Source organism: Protopterus annectens, chromosome 1.part2 (genome assembly GCF_019279795.1).
Source record: "Protopterus annectens isolate FY-2018-M chromosome 1.part2, PAN1.0, whole genome shotgun sequence".
Classification (NCBI taxonomy): Eukaryota; Metazoa; Chordata; order Ceratodontiformes; family Protopteridae; genus Protopterus; species Protopterus annectens.
The window spans coordinates 1,069,065,831-1,069,084,595 of NC_056727.1; the positions used below are offsets into that span (position 1 = coordinate 1,069,065,831).

At 43.1% G+C, this 18,765-nt stretch overlaps 1 protein-coding gene across 1 annotated transcript in view; it reads right to left on the reverse strand.

The window, feature by feature from the left end:
• E2F2 (E2F transcription factor 2) overlaps window positions 1–18,765 on the reverse strand; it is a 199,982-nt gene that overhangs the window by 32,508 nt on the left and 148,709 nt on the right. The window contains exon 6 of the mRNA XM_044059979.1: window positions 17,472–17,652. Within this exon, the coding sequence (XP_043915914.1) occupies window positions 17,472–17,652 (181 nt within the window). The remainder of the gene's footprint in view (window positions 1–17,471; window positions 17,653–18,765) is intronic.

The following is an 18,765-nucleotide window of genomic DNA, read 5'->3' on the forward strand; positions in this document are numbered from 1 at the left end:
GCCTAGCCAAGAGTTTATCCCCCAAAAAGAGACACCTCAGTCAGCAGAGACACCTCAGTCAGCACCCATCACTCCTGTCAATAAGGGACACCAATGGAACCCCTGGGACAAATCTGTGGTTTCCCATCCATTGATCAAGGTTGTGCTTGAAGATGGTCAGCAAGGTACACTGTTTGACATGTATGGGAAGTCTATTCCAGAAACAGGGTAGCCTCTGGAGGATAAACCTGTCTCTTTAGCAGGTTTTGTTGAAGTCGCATATTAGATTTAGGCCTTTCAAGCGGGTAATGTGTGAGGAGTTAGACTTACTGCTGCAGAGCATCTCTAGTACAGCAGGGTCCGATATTGCCATGTAGGAGAGACAGATCACCTCTGAGCAATCTGTACGAAACAGTGGAGGGATAGTAGTCTGTGCCTGTCCGGATAGAACAGGTGTTTGAGGCCATAGATACTTAGAGGTATTTCTGTGTCCTTTCCAGTTAGTGCAAATGTTTGGAGAGGTACATACCAAAGGAAAGGGGTGTTGTACTCTATTAGCCCAATGAGGGAGGAGTACAGAGAAGTAATAAACTTCTTTGGAATGCAATCCCTTTACTTATGGGGGTGAGCCAAGTAAAAGGCTTTTCTGACCACTGCCCCGCTACATGATGGTTGAATGTGAAACTGTTGTCAACCTTAGTACCCAGGTCTCGCACCACAGGTTGTGTGCAGAGGGTGTTATTGATGTAGAGGCCTCGTTTTTGCCAAATGGTATGACCAGACTTTTTTGCATTTAACTTAAGGCCATGACATTGGCACCAATCATCTATTGTTGAGAGACCCTCTTGCAGTATGTTATCATTTGGGGAGTCAAATACAGCACCCAACTTACAGTCTGCAAACTTTATCAGCCACAGGCTTTTTGCCTTTGCCTGGAACTCTGAAAAATAGATGCCAAACAGAAGGGGGCCAGGACAGATCCCTGTGGAACACTGCTAGTGATACGTCTGCTGTTGGACGTGGAGGCACCTACTTTGACCTTGTGGGTCCTATAGGCGACCAGTTGGCCACCCACCTGATGAGATGGGTATTTATGCCAAGTTGCGTTAGCTTTTCTATGATGCCAGAGTGGAGGACAAAGTCCTTGGTCAAGTCAAGGTAAGCTGTGTGTACTGACATCCAGGGCCTTAGTGACAGTCTCAAAGTTTACCAGGTTCAACAAGCAAGATCTGCCCTTGACAAATCCAAGCTGGGTGGGCCAAGTGCTTGTAGATTGCCCATATCCTTGTTTATGAGATCCATAATATGCTCCATAGCTTTACAGATGAGGCTTGTCAAGCTAATGGGGTGAAAGTTTCCAAGGTCAGTACTGGCACCACTTTTGTGCAAGAGGATGACAATGGCAGTTCTCCACTCTGCTGGAATGAAGCCTGTACTTAGGCTGAGGTTGAACAGAGTGTTCAATGACCAAGTATATATATATATATATATATATATATATATATATATATATATATATATATATATATATATATATATATATATATATATATATATATATATATATATATATATATATTAGAGAGAAAGAGGGCAAGTGTCTTTGACCTAGAACTTGGATATAGATAGGAATATAGCAAAGATTAGTTCAGATGTTTTCTGTATTTATTGAAGACTGTCCTGCAATGTTGTTTTAAAATATTTCCTGGTATTCTGAACTCTGTAGTTAATAAATAGTAAAAGAACAAGACAATACTTAAGCAACACATTATTAAATATATTTAAACCTATATTTGTGGCTGTTATTTGTGAGGCATATTTAAGCTGAGAGCACTTGCATAGGTATTTGGTGACATTGTACAGGCCACTCCTAAATAGCCTTTGCCTTGGTCAGACATAGCATTTTGACAATAGTAACCTTACACAGAAGGATTAGTCACCCTTTGTAAGGGCCTTAAGTAGCTGATAAGTAGGGGTTGGTGGCAGTGATAACTACCTTGTAGTCTGGGCAGAAGGGGACATAGCTACTAAACCTGTGCCAGCCTTTCCCAGGTGTGTGTGTGTATAAATCAAATCTCAAAGTGCGTGTGTGTCAGCTACTTGGGCAGGGACATTAAGCACTGGTTGGACAGAGTGTTGGGAGGACTTGGCTTGGAACCCTGGCTAAGGACTCTGAAAAGCTGTGCCAGTGTGCAGTCTTACTAGGGATATGGAGAAAGAGGGAGAAACCAGCCTCAGACAGACTGTGATCTCTGTGTTCTTGTAAGGAAAACTGTGTGTGTACTTGTCATCCTCCCATTGTGTACGTCCCTCACTGTTGCCTGTGGTGAGGATTGTGACTCCTAGATTACTAGGCCAGTGCAGGGGCATTGCACCATTAAGTACTAATTTGGAACAAACTCAGGACTTTGCCATGGAGGTTGCGGGCATAACTGAAGGTGGCTTTGTGGTTTCCCTTTGTTTTGAAGGCTAGTTTCAATTCATTACTGGTTTTGGGGGTTTTCACTAGTGATCTAATTTACTTGTCAAGGCCAAGGAGGGAGTTTTTCCAATTTGAAATTGTTCATTTTTACCCTTGGACAACAGTTTCTTCCTTTTGTTGTAAAGTATGTTGATACAGGATGTCCACCAGACAGGTTTGTGCTTCCTTGAGGAGCAGGTTTTAGTTCTGTTAGTATGGCTGAGTCCATACAGTTGTACAGGTGCTTGTATAATGCACTGGCATAGTGTTCAGCATAGTTGTCCGTATCCTCAGAGTGCAGCGGTGGTGTGAAGCTACTGATACCCTCCCTTAGGAGGTTGTAGTCTGCTTTTGAGAAAGTTTTTTAGACAGGCTAAAAAAGTGGGGGTTCATACTAGGCTATCTGCCCTGGGGCAATTACAAGCCTAGCCTGATTTTGTTTGGCTTACGCCACCCCTTGATTTGAGTATACTGTGCCCTTTTTAAGGTTTAGTTTACTGTGCCTCTGTCTAATAGTGACACGGAAGTAATCCCCGGGACAAACCTACGATCCCCCAACCACTCAAGATTCTTCTTGAAGAGATTCAGTGAGGTGCTCTGCCTAACATGAATTGGAATTCTATTCCAGAGCGAAGGGAGCCTCTGGGTTATGAATCTGTCCCTCCAGCAAGTTCTATTTATTTCTGTGCTGAGGTTCAAGTCCCTCGAGCGTGTGGCTCTAAGGGATTTAGATTTACTGAGGTGGAGCATGTCCATTAATTCTGGATTGGACATAGCTTTATATGTCAGGCATAGATCGCCTCGAAGTAGGCGGTATGCAACAGAGTAGAGCTGGAGTTTTTTTTAACAGAGCAGCATATGGCATCTGCTTGAGACCCTTGATCCTCTTGGTGAGGTACTTTTGGGGTCTAATTGCCACAGGTGTCTGGTAAGGTACATCCCAAAAGGGGCATTATATTCTATGACAGGCCTGATGAGGGATGAATAAAGGGGCACGATTACCTCTCGATCTAGATGTGAATCCTTTCATGATGAGGTGGGCTATGTAGAAGGTCTTTCTAACCACTTTGGCAATGTGGTTGTCAAAGGAGAGATTGCTATCAACTTGGGTCCCCAGATCCCCAATTACTTTCTCTGTACTTAATGGGTTACCGCTATGTGGTAATTTGTGGGCACATTGTTTTTGCCAAAGGGTATGACTACACACTTTTTGGCATTTAGCTTTAGACCATGGCTCTGGCACCAGTTATCTGTCTCTGTGAGACCTTTTTGAAGGATGTTTGTGTCAGCTGGAGAGTCGATTATGGCGCCCAGTTTACAGTCATCTGCGAACTTGGTGAGCCATAGTCCTCCCACGTTGGCCTGTACCTCGGAAAAGTATATACTGAACAAGAGCGGTCCCAGGACAGAACCTTGTGGGACGCCACTTGTGACCGGTTCAGAGTCTGACATGGCTCCAGCAACTCTCACTCTGTGGGTTCTGTCCGAGCCAGTTTGCGACCCATCTTGTGACATAGAGGTTTATATTTAAGCTGGATAGCTTATCTATGATGCCCAAGTTGGGTAGTGTGTCAAATGCCTTTGCTAGGTCCAGATAGGCTGTGTGGACTACCTTCCCTTTATCTATGGCTTTGGTGACAGTTTCAAAAGAAGTCGACCAGGTTCAAAAGGCAGGATCTGCCCTTGACGAAGCCGAACTGGGTAGGATCTAGTGTCTGTAGGTCCCCAATGTCTTTGTTTATGAGCTCCATGATGATCCTCTCCATAGCCTTGCAGACTAGGCTAGTCAGGCTTATGGGGCGATAGTTTCCAGGGTCCGTAGAGGCTCCACCTTTGTGGAGTGGGACCACTGTTGCTGTACGCCATTCTGTGGGCACATATCCTGTAGTGAGGCTGAGATTGTACAGCTGTTTTATTTGAGGGGTTAGTTCTTCTTGGAGTTCATGTAGGACGCAACCCGGGACGCCATCTGGTCCCATGGAAGCAGTGTTTGCTTTGGACAGGGCAGCCTTCACCTGAGCATCAGAGATGTTTGGGAGGCAGCCCTCTGCCGGGATAGATACTTGCTCTTTTGGGGTGGAGAAGTTTGCACTGAACCTGTCTGCCAGGATACTGGCGATGTCTGTGGGTTCAGTGTATTTTTTGTCGTTTAGAATGGACTCAGAACAAGTCTGGGAGTTGTATCCCAGGTTCCTAACATAACTGAAAAAAGCCTTAGGATTGTCTTTAGTGTCCTGTGCAATTTTTCTCTCGAAGCTGGCCTTGGAGGATTTTATGAGGGATTGTAATTTTTTGCTAGTACTGATCAGAGCTGCCTCGACTATTAGGGATTTTGCTCTATCATGTAGTAGCTTCCTCCTTCTGTTGTACAGTTTATTTATGGTGGGGTCCATCAGACTGGACGCCTGCCTTTGAAAGATTGGGTCTTGGTTTTGTTTGGGATAGCATGATCCATGCATTCCTGGGAGATGTCTGTAGAATGCATTCCTGGAGATGTTTGTAGAATGCGTTTATATACGATTCTGCAGTTTGGGCCATAGCTTCCACTAAGGATTCCACTTCGGTTTTGAGAAGTGAGAAGTTCGCTTTTAAGAAGTTATTCACTGTGGTTTTCTGGGTTGGGGGTGGGGTCAGGATGTGGATATCCAGTGAAATTAATTTATGGTCTGATCTTACCAATGAGGGATATACTTCTGGTAAGGAGCATAGAGTACCCATGTTGGTAATGATCAGGTCTAGTATGTTATCCCCTCTTGTGGGAGTGGTGACTAGTTGTTCCATAGCATTTGAGTTTATAATTTCCAGGAAACTTTGGGCTAAGGTGCTGGGGCTTGAGTAGTGCTCCCAGTCTGTTTGGGTAGTTTAAGTCGCCCAATATAATGGTGTTAGGAGAGATCTTCATGATCTCCTATGTTTTCAGGAAAGCCGAGTGGGATTCCTGACTTTGAGAGGGTGGTCTGTAGGATGGTATAAACTGAAAAGCAGTCTTGCCCACTGTTAGTTGCACATGGATGATCCCCGATACTTCGTGCAATGCCACTAACCTGGAGGTGTGGATATCCTTGATAAATATGGAAACTCCCCCTCCTTTTGTGGTTCGGTCCGGGTTTTGGGGCCGAAAAGCATGATATGAGGTATAACCTGGTAGTGCCGGGGTGCTCTCTGGAGCCTTGAACCAGGTTTCTGTCACTGCACAGATATCGATGTTCTCCATACTGAGGAGAGCTTCGAGTGGGTGCATCTTGAGGTTAAGACTTCCGGCGTTTAGCAGCATTACCCTTAGTTTCTTGTTCCTTGTGCTGTCTATGGAGGTGGGTTTGACTTTTGTGCCCTGCCTAAAAAAGGCACTATGGGGGTGGCAAGAGCCTTTGCCAATATCCGAAAGCCCAGTGGTGACGGGTGCAAGCCGTCCCTAGCGAAGCAACGTGGCTTGTCGACCATGTCATCCCAGGCTGACAGACACTGGATCCCCTTTGAATGACACCAAAATTTTAGCCAATTGTTAAAAATCGATCATTTTGTCTTTGTACTGTGGCATCATTCTAGGTGAGGGTAAGATGCTGCTCAAGGTCAGGGTCATACCAGCCTGGGCTACATGATCAGAGAGCTCCTCTGTGTCTCTTTTCATGTAGTCCAGGGAGGTACGTCTCAGGTCATTCACACCAGCATGTACGATGACAGAGTCATATTTGTATTTGCTTTGGAGTGACCCGAGTGCTTTCGTTGTGGCAGATCCTAGCGCCCGACAGGCAGCTCACCGTGACCTTCTCTTTGTTCAGCCTGGTGAGCAGGACGTCAGTGTGTCTGACAATAGAGTCACCTATTACAAGAGTATCAGGTGTGTTATTCAGCCTTAAGGGCTGTGGCTGCTTGGCACACTGACTTTGTGGGCTATGTGTTGTGCGTGTTTTGTTTTGGGGTAGCGTTTGCTTGGATGTCTGCTTTGAGGTCTCTGTTGCTTAGGTAGATTTTTATTTAGAGCCTCTGAGTATGTTTTTGTGTATTTATGTGTTTGGTTCGCTGATTTGGTGGGACTAGGATACTGGAATTGTGTTGTGTGAGGTTACCTTCTCCTCCGGACTGGTTTCATCAGTTTTGAGATGAGAGCTCAGCCTCCAGTTTGGCTATATGGTTGCATCTCTCACATATATTTGAACCAGTTTGGAGGAGGAGAGGGTTGTCCGTGTACATGAGACAGTTGTAACATTGCCTCAAAATTCCCAGATTCACCAGCTGGACTGGAGAGGAAACCATTGACTGACCTTTGGACATGCTAGAGTAATATAGGGAAACTGAATTAAGACGGACCAATAGGGATCAAGGTAATCGTAGAGAGTATAAGAGTAAGTAGTGCTTATGGTTTAATAGTGCTAACTTGTAAGATAACTTATTTAGACCAGTGAAGGCTTAGAATGAGAATATGGTGTTTAATTTGAGAGAGAGAAGTTCTAAGGGAAAAAGTGAAGAGCAGACTTTGTGGAGCCAGGAATAGTTTAAACCCAATTAGGCGGTGCTGCCCGTTGTTGCACTATGCACAAAACGCGCAAAACCGTGCAAAAGAGGGTTTTAAGAGAGGGAGATCAAGGAGTTTGGAATAGATCCAAAATGGCCAATAAAACTACAGTTTCAAGGCAGTAACCACTCCCACAGGGGCAGGCAGGCTGCTCAATGTTTATCACTGCCACTGATGAACAGAGAGACTTCCCTTTAGCCCAAGCAAAAAATGGCCTCCAAGAAACTTAAACAGTTCAGAACAGGGAGGGACAGAAACTTCAAGTGAGACAGACCAATGATCTAATCTCACCAGGGAAGAGCATACTATGGGAGTGGTGTAGCGGTTGCCCATGTTGGTGAGAACCAAGTCCAGAATGTCATCTCCCCTTGTGAGGATGAGATGATCTGGTCCAGTTCATTAGAACTGATGAAGTCAAGGAATTGTTGGGCAAGTGCATTAGTACAGGAATGGTTCATCCAGTCTACGGGGGGGGGGGGTGTCATTGAAGTCACCAAGGAACAGGGTGCTAGGGGGTACCTTGATGGAGTTAAGTAGGTCCAGGTAGGAGGAGTGGGTGCCCTGAGTCATGAAGGGGGGGGTCTATAGCTGGCTATAACTTGGATGGGTGTCTTGTCAACTGTCAGTTGCACCCAGAGAAATTCCAGTGCGTCATGCTGGCAAGCCAGTCTGGAGGTGTGCCTGTCCTTAATGAAGATAGAGACTCCACCACCCTTAGTCTTTCTGCCCTCATTTTGGGGTCAGAATGTGTGGAATGAGGTGTAGTCTGGTAAGGCAGGGGTGCTCTCTGTAGCCCCAAATTTCCGTGACTGCACAGACATCTGCATCTTAAAGTGTGAGGAGAGCCGCCAGTGAGTGCATTTTCAGGTTAAGACTCCTAGCATTAAGTAGCATGACCTTCAATTTGCTTTTTGATAGATCTTTTATGTTGGAAGATTTGTCTTTGGGACATGGCCTAAAAAAGGGAGACACTGGCATGTATTCTCACAGCTTCATACTCTTCAGAGGACACGGTGCCTTTCCGTACCTAAAAATGTGCTTACCTAGCAGCCCTCCTCCCAAGGGCAGAACAGCAGGCAACTAACCTCTCATTTTGCCATTACTAAAGCTTGGTCAAATCTGAACCTTGTGTAGTCCGTTTCAACTCACAGTTCCAAGGAATTGGGTCTGAGGAACCTTGTTTACAGGCAATTTATGTCCAAAGCCCAATGACAGTAGTAAACAAAACTAAAATAGTAGAATTAGAGTATCTATATGAAGTTTAAGCCTTCTTAAATGAGACATCATGCACCTTTTCGTGATTGGTAGCATCAGGATTTTCTACAGCAAACATGGCTGCTTTGCTATACAACAGCAGGTTAAAAATGGAAAGAGGCGGCCAAGGATTAAAATCACCTAGAACTTGACAACATACATTCAATGCAAAATGATTAATCTGGGTGCAATAACCTGTGAAACGCTGCCGAGGTAAGCAGCATAAAAAAGTAGAAAAGGACATGAATTAGCCATATCACATGATCTAAAGCAGTGTGACAAAGCATGACATGCATTAGGTGAAGCAATAGCACACACACAGGAAGAGTCAAAGGAAAACCAATTATCCTTTGAAAATGAATTTACAGTCACTTTTGGATCTTATCATAAACATTGAGTAGATTTACTGCTTTTGGGCTATGCTGCATGCAGGCAGCTTGACTGTCTACCTCAAATTTAAGAGCATTCTCCAGGGTTTCTGACAGAGTTGGAGATGTAAGAAAGGACAGTAGATGCCAACCTCTGATCTTTCTTGCCACATCTTAGAGGCCAGGTAGAAGACTTCTGCAGCAAAACCCTTGTGGACCAGATGGAAAAGTCCAATGTACTGCAGGTCTACTCCAGAGGGCACCAATCTTCCTCTCAAGAAAGAAAAGAAATATGGAAGGGGAAGCCTTATAGGAAAGTTAAGAGGGAATGTGCAAAGGGATTGGGTTGACATCTCAACCCACATAGAAAAGAACAAAAGGATGGTACAGGGAAAAGTATGAATGGCATTTTGCAGATAAAAGGCACGGCTATGGGGGCGGCTTTTGCGCCCTCATATGCTATTATATACATGGGGTATTTTGAAAAAAAGTTTTATACAACTATTTTTTTTTTTAGGAACAATGTTATTTTGTATAAACGATTTATTGAGGACCTTATTTTCATTTGCAAAGGTGATGTTAATGAGTTTTTTGATTTTTTTGATGTCCTTAATATTAAATTAACATGGTCTCACATTTTCTTATGAGTTGAATAGGGAAAAGATTAATTTTTTGGATTTAACATTATATAGTGTTGATGAAGTTATAGGATATAGGCCCTTTACAAAATCAACCTCTGTCAATATGTTTTTACATGCCACTAGCATGCACCCTAGTCATTTATTGAGTTCACTGCCTCTTGGTGAATTCAAGAGGATTTATGATCACACTAGTGACAAAGATGAGAAAATCTATGAATTAAATAAAGTTTTTTCTAGGTTAAGTGAAAGGGGTTATGATGAGGCATATCTATTGAAGTGTAAAAACAAATTATTAGGGAATAGCAGAGATGGATCCTTTACTCATGAGAGAAATGTGGGATGTAGTAATAGGACTTGTCAAAAATGAAATTGATAAGCTTTTTATGTTACTAGGTTTTCACCATTTTCAAATTAATTGATGTATTTGGTTAGAAGACGTTGGCATATTATCAGTGAAGATGAATTTATAGGTTTCCAGAACATGTTACATTTTCTTTCAGAAGGGGAAAGAATTTGAAAGAATTATTAAATTATAATTTTGTTGAGGGAAACTGTCTTCTTTTTGTGATATATTACCATATGTTACTTTTCCATGTGGTTGTTGTGGCATTTGCAATAAGGTCAAGAATTTGAATGCCATTAATGGCATTGTTTTTACCCCAAAATTTTGTTTTAATTGTAGGTCTACGGGGGTGGTTTATATTTTGGGCTGTTCATGTAATGAGGTTTGGTATATAGGACAAACAAAACGTATGGTCAGGATTCGTATCTTGGAACATTTAAAAGATTAGACATAATAATGTGACCAGTCCTGTTGCCAAACATTTCCATGAAAAACATAATTGTTCTCCCAATGGTTTAAAATTTGTGTTCTTGGAAAGCCTTTTCTTCCCAGAGGGGGCGCTATTGTAGCTAAATTATTGGAATTAGAAACTAGGATGATTTTAAAATTTAAGACTTTAAAGCATTTTGGTATGAATCCGGAATTAGCTATGTAATAATAATATATTAATATGAAATAATTAAAACATGAATTTCATATAGTTAGATTCATTCATTTATGCAAGTTAATTTTGTATATTTATTAGAAATCACTGTGGTCACTTTAAATAATGAATTGCTATTTAATTGATTAATTGAATAATAGCTGTACTGTTGTATATATAGTTTCATTTTTTTAAATGAATTGTGATCCATGAAGGCAAATTGCCGAGGTACCAGGTCGTTAAAAATAAAAAATATGCTGGTTTAGTTCTGTTTTGTGTATCTAAAAGTATGAATGGTTTCTAGCCTAGAACAGTCCATCTATTCTAACATCTGCATCTATGTTAAGTCCCTGAACACAGTATCAGTTTCACTGCATATTCACTGTTACAGTCCAAAAAGGTATGTGAGGTGGACACCAACAACTAAGAAATAAGGCCTTGTAGGATAGCAGAGGTGAATCCTGCCCTGGCCACTGTTCCTAACTTGCTATGTTTTGAAAAAGTGTGGACATAAATCCAAATTGCAGATTCAAAAGAATGGCCTTCTTGGTAAAACCCCTGAAGAAGGCTGGGGTAACTGAAGAGGCAAGAGGCTCTAGCAATGTGTATTGGTAGAGAGTCTTTTCATGAGATGAGTAGCAAGAGTTTGCTTGTTCATTTGTCTTGCCTCATTCTGTTTTGCAATGAACAGCTGATCAGCCTTTCTGAATTCTTTGGTTCTATGCAAATAAAATCTCATCTGTCTACATCTAGAGAATGGATGGTCCTTTCGTCTTTTTCGAAGGCTTCTGAAAGAGGACTGGTAAATGAAATGCTAAGGTTCTTCACACTTTAAGGCTGCAATTCTGAAATTCTCCCAGCCAAAGTAATACCATCAAAATAGCATTATCCAATACAGGAACGGATGTGTGGTGTAAGCAGCTGGTTCAAAGGGTACTGCGGATCATTTTTCCTAGGACGTAGCCGAGGTCCATTGTAGAACAATCTGCTTTTTATGTGGTCTGAGGTATAGGCCCCCTTTTTGGAACTGCTTAACAGGGGAGTCTGGAGTAAAAAGGTGGGTCTAGGTTTAGGCAGACTGAAATGGCAGTAAAGTATACTTTGACAGATTCAGAAACTAGGTCGGATTTGTAAAGGTCTAACAGATACTCCAGAAACAAAACCACCTTATTTGGGTCAAGGTTCTAGAACTGGTACCACAGGGAAAATATCTTTTCCCTTCAGCCATGTAGGCTCTTCTGGAGGCTTGCTTCCTAGCATCCCTCATTTACCATGTCCTTTCAATACCTGTGCCAAGCTGAAATCATCCAAGTTGTCAGCCTTAAGAGTGGCCAAGCTAGTTTGCAAGGACTCCTTGTTCTGAGTTAGTAAATCTACATGCTGCACTTAACAGTTCATCCCCACTAAGTTACACAGTAGAGAACCAGTGTTGCATTGGTCAAAACTCAGAATAACCTTAGTCTTCTCTCATTTTGAACAGTGCCCTGGGGATCAGGCATATTGGATAGATTGGGTAAAGAAATAGACCTACCCAATCTAGGGAGAAGGCACCATCTTTCAAGCTGCAGGATAAAGTCACTTTATTGCAGCTGTCACAGTTGCCTGTTTAGATGAGAGAAGAGGTCTGTTTGCAGAACACCTCAAGTCCAGAAAGGCATCCCTGTCCAACATCCATTTGTGGAGATCTGTTAAAGATCTGCTCAGCCAGTCTGTCAAAGTATTTTGTAGAGAGGATACTAGATCACAACCAGGCTTGTACCCCTTCCAGAGCCATCTCCCAGGTCAGCATGGACATCCTATATTGCAGTTAAGAGAGAGTTCCTCCTTGTTTACGTACCACATGCCTATGGTGCTGTCTGTAACTGCACTACACCTTTCAAGGGGTGTCTGCAAGCCTAGAGTACCAGGATGACAGCCATCTGACATTTACCTGCCTTTTTCTCATCTTAGTATCCCAGGGCTAAAGGAATTTGGAAGGTGGTCTCCCATGTGTCCTCCTTTAGGCTGCACCTGAGGAATCTGTGGCAAGAGTTATTGTGGTGCATTGAAGGGCATTCCCTAGTTATGAATAAACTGCTGTATCCACCATAAGATCCTTTACTTCTCTGCTTCAGAAAGTAGAACAAGAACTTCTAAAGACTGGACACATTAAGACAATGCACTCTCAAGCACTATTGGAGCTCCTGTATTTGCAAGAAAGGCTAGTAGCAGCATGAGAATGCAGGATGCCATGTAACAGCAGTCTGAGGAATTCCCAGATTTAACATTTTCTGCTGTAGGATTATTTTGGTAGTAGCTTGTCAGATGGGCACACCTTTTCCTCTTGGAGAAAAGTCTTATCAAAGGAAGTGCTCAGGAGAGACCCATAGAACACAGGGTCATTTGTGTTGTGTGTACCAAGCTGAACTTTGCTTTGTGGATGGGGAGAACCAGATTCTGAAGGAACACCTCTGGTAACATAAGGCATAGTCTAAAAATGGATAAATCCAAATGCTATTTGCCCTGCAATAGGCGATTACTCAAGCTAGGCACTTTTGTGAAAATCCTGGGAAGAGTAGACAAGCCGAAGGCAAGGATGTAAACCTGACAGTGCTCCCCCTGCTTAAAAACAGATGGCTTTTGGTAATGGGATGTGCAGATATGGTCTTGGGCTTAAAATGTACCATCACAGGCTTAGCTGGAATGAGGGACAACAAGCTTTTAAGAGAGTTAGCATTTGAACTTTGGTACTCAAGTCTCCATATGCCTTCTCTTTTGGAATTAGACAGCCTTAAGCAGAACTTACTTGTTTTATTCTACATCTATTGGACCAACCTGCAGCATCTACAGGATAACTGCAAATATGAGGTTTATTTGGTTCTTTGGGACTACTGGTTTGCCCCTTCTTGGAACTATAGTTTGTAACCTTTTCTAGAGTATTTAAAATACCCAACCGATATCTGTTGATATCTTCACAGCCTCTCACAAAAGGAAGCAAAATCTTCCTCCCACCCTCTACAGATGGGGGTGGGGGACACCTGTGCTGAATCACCACTGATCTAATGCCTTTGGATGTCATGATCAAGGCATACCTCAGGCTGTATGGTAGGCCTGCCAATCTTTATATACTTTTCCTTTCTCAATTTACCAGGTCTGCCACTGCTTGTCTAGGGTATAATGGCTAAGCTTTTGCAGTCTAATTTCTACTACACTTGGGAATATGAGCCTGAAAAACATGCCATTTTCCAGACTGTGTTCTTACCCTCTCTTCCAGCTTTAAAAACTTTTCTTTAGCAGGTAGTTATAAGACCATCACTCTATCCAAAGCAGCATTTCGCTCAATCTTCACATAACTAAAAAGAAGGCACCATCTTCAACCAGCCAAATCTATATATAATAGACCTTGTACAGCTGCTACCTTGCAAGATGAATACAAGTAGCCATGCATCACCTGCTTCAGTTCCTTTTCCTGTATCCCTGTGGCCTTAGGCTTCAACAGGGATTGTTGGCAACAAAGCACGTAGAACTTAGTTTAAGCCAGACCTTAAAGGGTAACAAAGGTGCAATCCGGGGGTAGCAATAATGCAAACCTTTCACCCCAAGATCTGTTAAGCATTGTGTGAAAAGTTCCTAGATGGTGCCAAGAACCTCCATTACTGGAATCCAGACATCTGAAAGCTGGATTTGTCCCTGTAAAAATGTGGCCAGGGTTCCATGGAGGAGTCTGCTTCCAAGCATGCATTTCCCAAGCATCTTCCAGAATGGCCAGCGCAGGAGGCGCTGAAAGAGCTCTATGATCAGGGAGGCCTATACAAGCTCTGTATCTGAGCAGGGTCCTAGTATTTCCTGCTCTTCCACTGGGAAACTTTCTTCATCCTATGACACGTCTCTCTACGGGTGAAGCAGAGGAAAGATCTTGTACGAATCGTAGCCTTCAATGGAAGGGACTTTTATAGACATGAGCTAGCTCATCTCTGACAGAGTCTCAGGAAACAGAATTTGCAGGAGACGGATCTACATTTTTCTTTTCAGAAATGGTCCTAAACATCTCTGGGACTTCTATGAATGCCATTTTCCGTTTCAGGAGAGACGGGACCAAGCTAGTTCAACTAACAAGTCAGCAAAAAAAACAAGATCAAAGCAAGCTGGCATGCACCTGTTTAAACACTGTGCCTTGCGGTTTCAGAAACAGCCACCTCGGAAGCCTGGGGATCACTGTGACAGGGTGCTGAGAAAGTGCTTCACTAATGCCAGTCACTGAACTCAGGGAAACCAGAATTATCTAAGACATTTGTCATTTCCCCGAGTGCTCTACTCCATATCTTAATTTGGGGCAATAAATTAAAAGTTTCCCAGAGGTCTTGGAACTACACTGCCATTGGTACATGGCACCAGGAATGTGCCCCATTTTTGCTGTGAACTCATGGAGACAGTCTCCTTTCACATATTTTTGACAAGAGTGAATTGGGCATAATGCAAACAAGAGTCCATGTCCTGCCAAACAGCTTCATATTCCTCGAGGGGAACCATCTGAGGTGTATCAGACACAGGCGGTCCCTGAGAGGAGGATGGGATGACAGAAGAGACACAGCAGCGAGGGAGCAGGGACGAACTCAGAGGAAAGAGAGAGGTCTTGATCCTCCTGAGAGAACCATCTCCACAATGTCGAAGGCCGAAGGGGAACCGGGTTCTCTGAAACTAACAGGATGAGTAACAGTGCTCCTCAGATCCGATGAAGGGATTGGAGCAGAATCTGGAACAGACTGACCCAGAGGAATGGTATGTCCCAACCATAACTGAGCCGATGACCCACACACACCTCGCATCAGACGCCCAAATCACAGCTCAGAGAGCTCGGATCTGACAAACTCCAGGGCATAGCCGGGGTCGAGATTGGAGAAACCATCGGCGCCGACCTCCTGACTCCGGGGCTCCTTGGATCCAGGGACTCCGAAACCTGGGGATGGATTGGTGAAGGAGCCATCGGGGCAAACATCGAAGCCGAACTCCCAGCTTCGGCGCGAGGGGGAGCCAGCAACACTCCCATCTGCAGCTGAATCTACAACTCATAATCTGGTCCATGTCAGCCTCCAAGAGGCTTCTTGTCTATCTGGAGGACATCGACACCGGCCGAGGGCGCCAATGCGAGGATGACCTCGAAGCTGGCCAAACCTCCTCCTCCGGCTCCAGAGAAAATCTAGGGGAACGAAACAGAGGGGAAGATGGCTTTGGAGTCTTGTCCGGGGTAGTGACAACTTTAACAGGAGGACCCAAAAGATCCGACTGATCCGCTGGTCTCTTATGACCGCTATCTTTGTCTCTCTCTTTCTCTCCCCCACCCCATGCTTCTTCCTGGCCTCTGTCACCCTGTATAGGAGTGAGTCTCGGACAGGGGAGGAGGACCTGAAGCTGATATGGCCACAGCCGTGGCCGTAGAGGAAGAAGCAGCAGCAGTTTCTGCCAGGAGAAGCCCAGCCAAAATTAATTTGGCCCTGCGATCCTGCAGGGCCCTTGGGATTAAAGGCAGCACAAATTTTGCAGCCTGAAGAAAGGTGGGGAAACCCCAAACACCAAACACATGACGCACAGAGTGTGGCCATCAGCCAGGGACAACTTCTGGCCACACACTGTGCATTTGGAGAAAATCTGCTTTTGAGGGTCCGACATCTCAACCCCCACAACAAATAAAGCTAATTAAAGCCCTACTTACAAACACACACAGCAAAGGCAGGAAAGGGAGACTTGCACTAACTAAAAAACACAAGTTTTACTACTATTTTTTTTTTTGAACGTAAAACCTGGGGGAAGAAAGGGAAGGTAAAAACCACCCACGCACACTAAACTAACTTTTACACAGTTAAAAGAAGGAAAACCCTACCCTACCTGCCTGGAGCTCCGAGATCACATCTTGGCGAAGCCGCAGCAAACTAGGCATGAGGGTTGGAAGGAGGTTGCAGTGTAGCATGGGTAAGGGGAAGAGCTTGGATTATAGCTTGGAGAGGTGCCGGCTCGAATCCATATTGGATCTGAAACCCACAGGTTGAGGAGTTAACTACTTCAGATCAAAAAAGTTTCCCAAAGGTCTTGAACTACACTGCCATTGGTACATGTCACCAGGAATGTGCCCCATTTTTGCTGTGAACTCCTGGAGAGACCGTCTCCTTTTACATGTTTTTGCCAGAGTGAATTGGGCATAATGTGGACAAGAGTCCTTGTCCTGCTCTGGGCCAAAACAAAAATGTGTTATGAAAGTCCTTTTGTTGGTTCGGATCCCCTCACACAATTTACTTTAAGCCACAACCTCAAAATCATACTTAGATTAAAAAAGACATTCAGCTAAATTAATGACCATAAAAGGCAAAATTATCCCCTCAACTGTTCACCTCATATTTTTGGTCCGTTCCTCCTAAAATTTGTGGTTTTCTACCAAATCACCAAACATATGTTTGAGTTTCAGACTTCATAATATTCAGAAAATACACGCAATCACAAATCCTGTTATTTTAGTAAATTTTTAATAAAGTTTATAAGAGCAAGATTTAATATCTGTCCCTAATCTTTGGGCTTTTATCCCCCCATTATATTAGGTTTAGCTCAGATTTCTTGCATTAGGAGGTTGAGGACTATGCCTCAGGGTACTTATCTGTTTTTGGAAGAAGCCTGATCAACAGACTTGTAAAGCTACAAACCACAGAGAGCTACACAAACTGCATGGCAAAAAACATCTGAATATGGTGTTGGTCAATGCGCTTACATCACAGACATCCTTGCATCTGAGTAGGAGGGCCTTGGCCGAAACCATAAACGTGTGTGTGTGTGTGTGTGTGTGTGTGTGTGTGTGTGTGTGTGTGTGTGTGTGTGTGTGTGTGTGTGGGGGGGGGGGTACAGCTCTGGAAGCTGGGCTACCAGTCATGCTATTTACAAATCCAGGATATCACAAAAATGGGTTTACAATAGTGCTGAACAATGTTTGAAGTATAACTAGGTAGTAATTTTCACAACTCTTACTGCTCCTGTACAGAGTAGGAGTAACTTACAGGGCATAAACTGCAACTCCAATCTACAGAATGCCTTCCCTCAAGTTTTTACGTCTGCAAATCACACAGACTTTCATAACAAATGCATGAAATAGCCATGGGAATAAATCCAAAAATTTTACTGACTTTGTGGTTGCCCTTCCATTGTGGAACACCCACAACCTAGAATATTTACTCATGTACACATTAATCATTACAAAAGTTGTGACAAAATTAGGCCAGACAAAACCACCCAATAAATTGCAAAACCAACCCTGTGACTGTGGCGGCACTTCTGCAGGATTCTGTTGGGAAGGAGCAGGCGTTTTATTGACATTGTCCTTAACTGGAGTTGTTCCTTTCTTCACTGGACTGCCTTCTTCTATTAACTCATCTGGGCACAGGTATACCTCAATTGGACCATTCACACTTTTCAGATAGATCTGTAGATTTTTCTGCAATCAAGAAGGAAAACCTGAAGTGAGAGACATGCAAAAAAAAATGTGCACCATAACATTAAAATACACTTTTACACGGTAAATGTATTTCCAGTTCAGAATATACACAATTCCTGCCTAAAAGTATCAAGAACACTTCCACCCAAACAGAAAGCATTTGACACTTCAGTCAGTGGACATCATTTATCTATATCATTTACACAAAATTCTAGACGAATTTCAAATAACACATTCACATACAAACCATGAAATACAACCACAAGCAAGAATACAATGTGAACTAAAGAGGGTCAAACCCTAGATCAATGTCCAAAGTTCCTCATACATGAAATGGAACCCTTCAGGTACCTTTAAATGGGAAGTGAGCTGGTCATTTTCAGACATTTGTCAATTATGACCTGGGTGGCATAAATGTAATACATAGACTAATTAAATCAAACATGTTTGGGCAGAAGGAGGAAACTACACCCACAGAAAATCTCAGTAACTATTGGGAAAACATGGAAAACTATAAAAATGACTTAAGTAGAGAAAGACCTCCAAATTCTGGAGTTGCAAGTCACAGACCTTACCACGACACTATGGTACAGACCCCTTGTGTAGAAAGAAAAGCACAGTGTATAGACAGATTCATGCAGGAAGTAAATCTGGTCACAACTCCATACCATTGGTAGTTTGCATTTTGGCACCACAAACATAACCAATACAGAGTACACAAGCATCAAAACTGGTCCCTCCATTTTCCCCCCGTCTTCCCCACCAAACAGTTCCACAACTTCCACAGCAGTAAAGGATACTCCTCCCTCTGGAAAGGGAATGACCTTGCACAAATAAATCAAAAAGACTGATTGTAATGAAAACAAATATATATATATATATATATCATATGCAGACTCATTTTGACAGGGCCTGCAACCACCAGTAGAAACAAAGGTAGTGGAAAAAGACAGCCAAAGTGTATGGCAGCAAGAAAAACAAGATGTCTAATCCTGGCCTTCAGGAATGGCTTTAACTAAAGCAGCTATACCTCTGGAAACTCTAGCAAATGTGCAGAGTGGTAAAGGTGTGAAAAGATGTCTAAACATCAGCACAGCAGTATATCCATCAAAT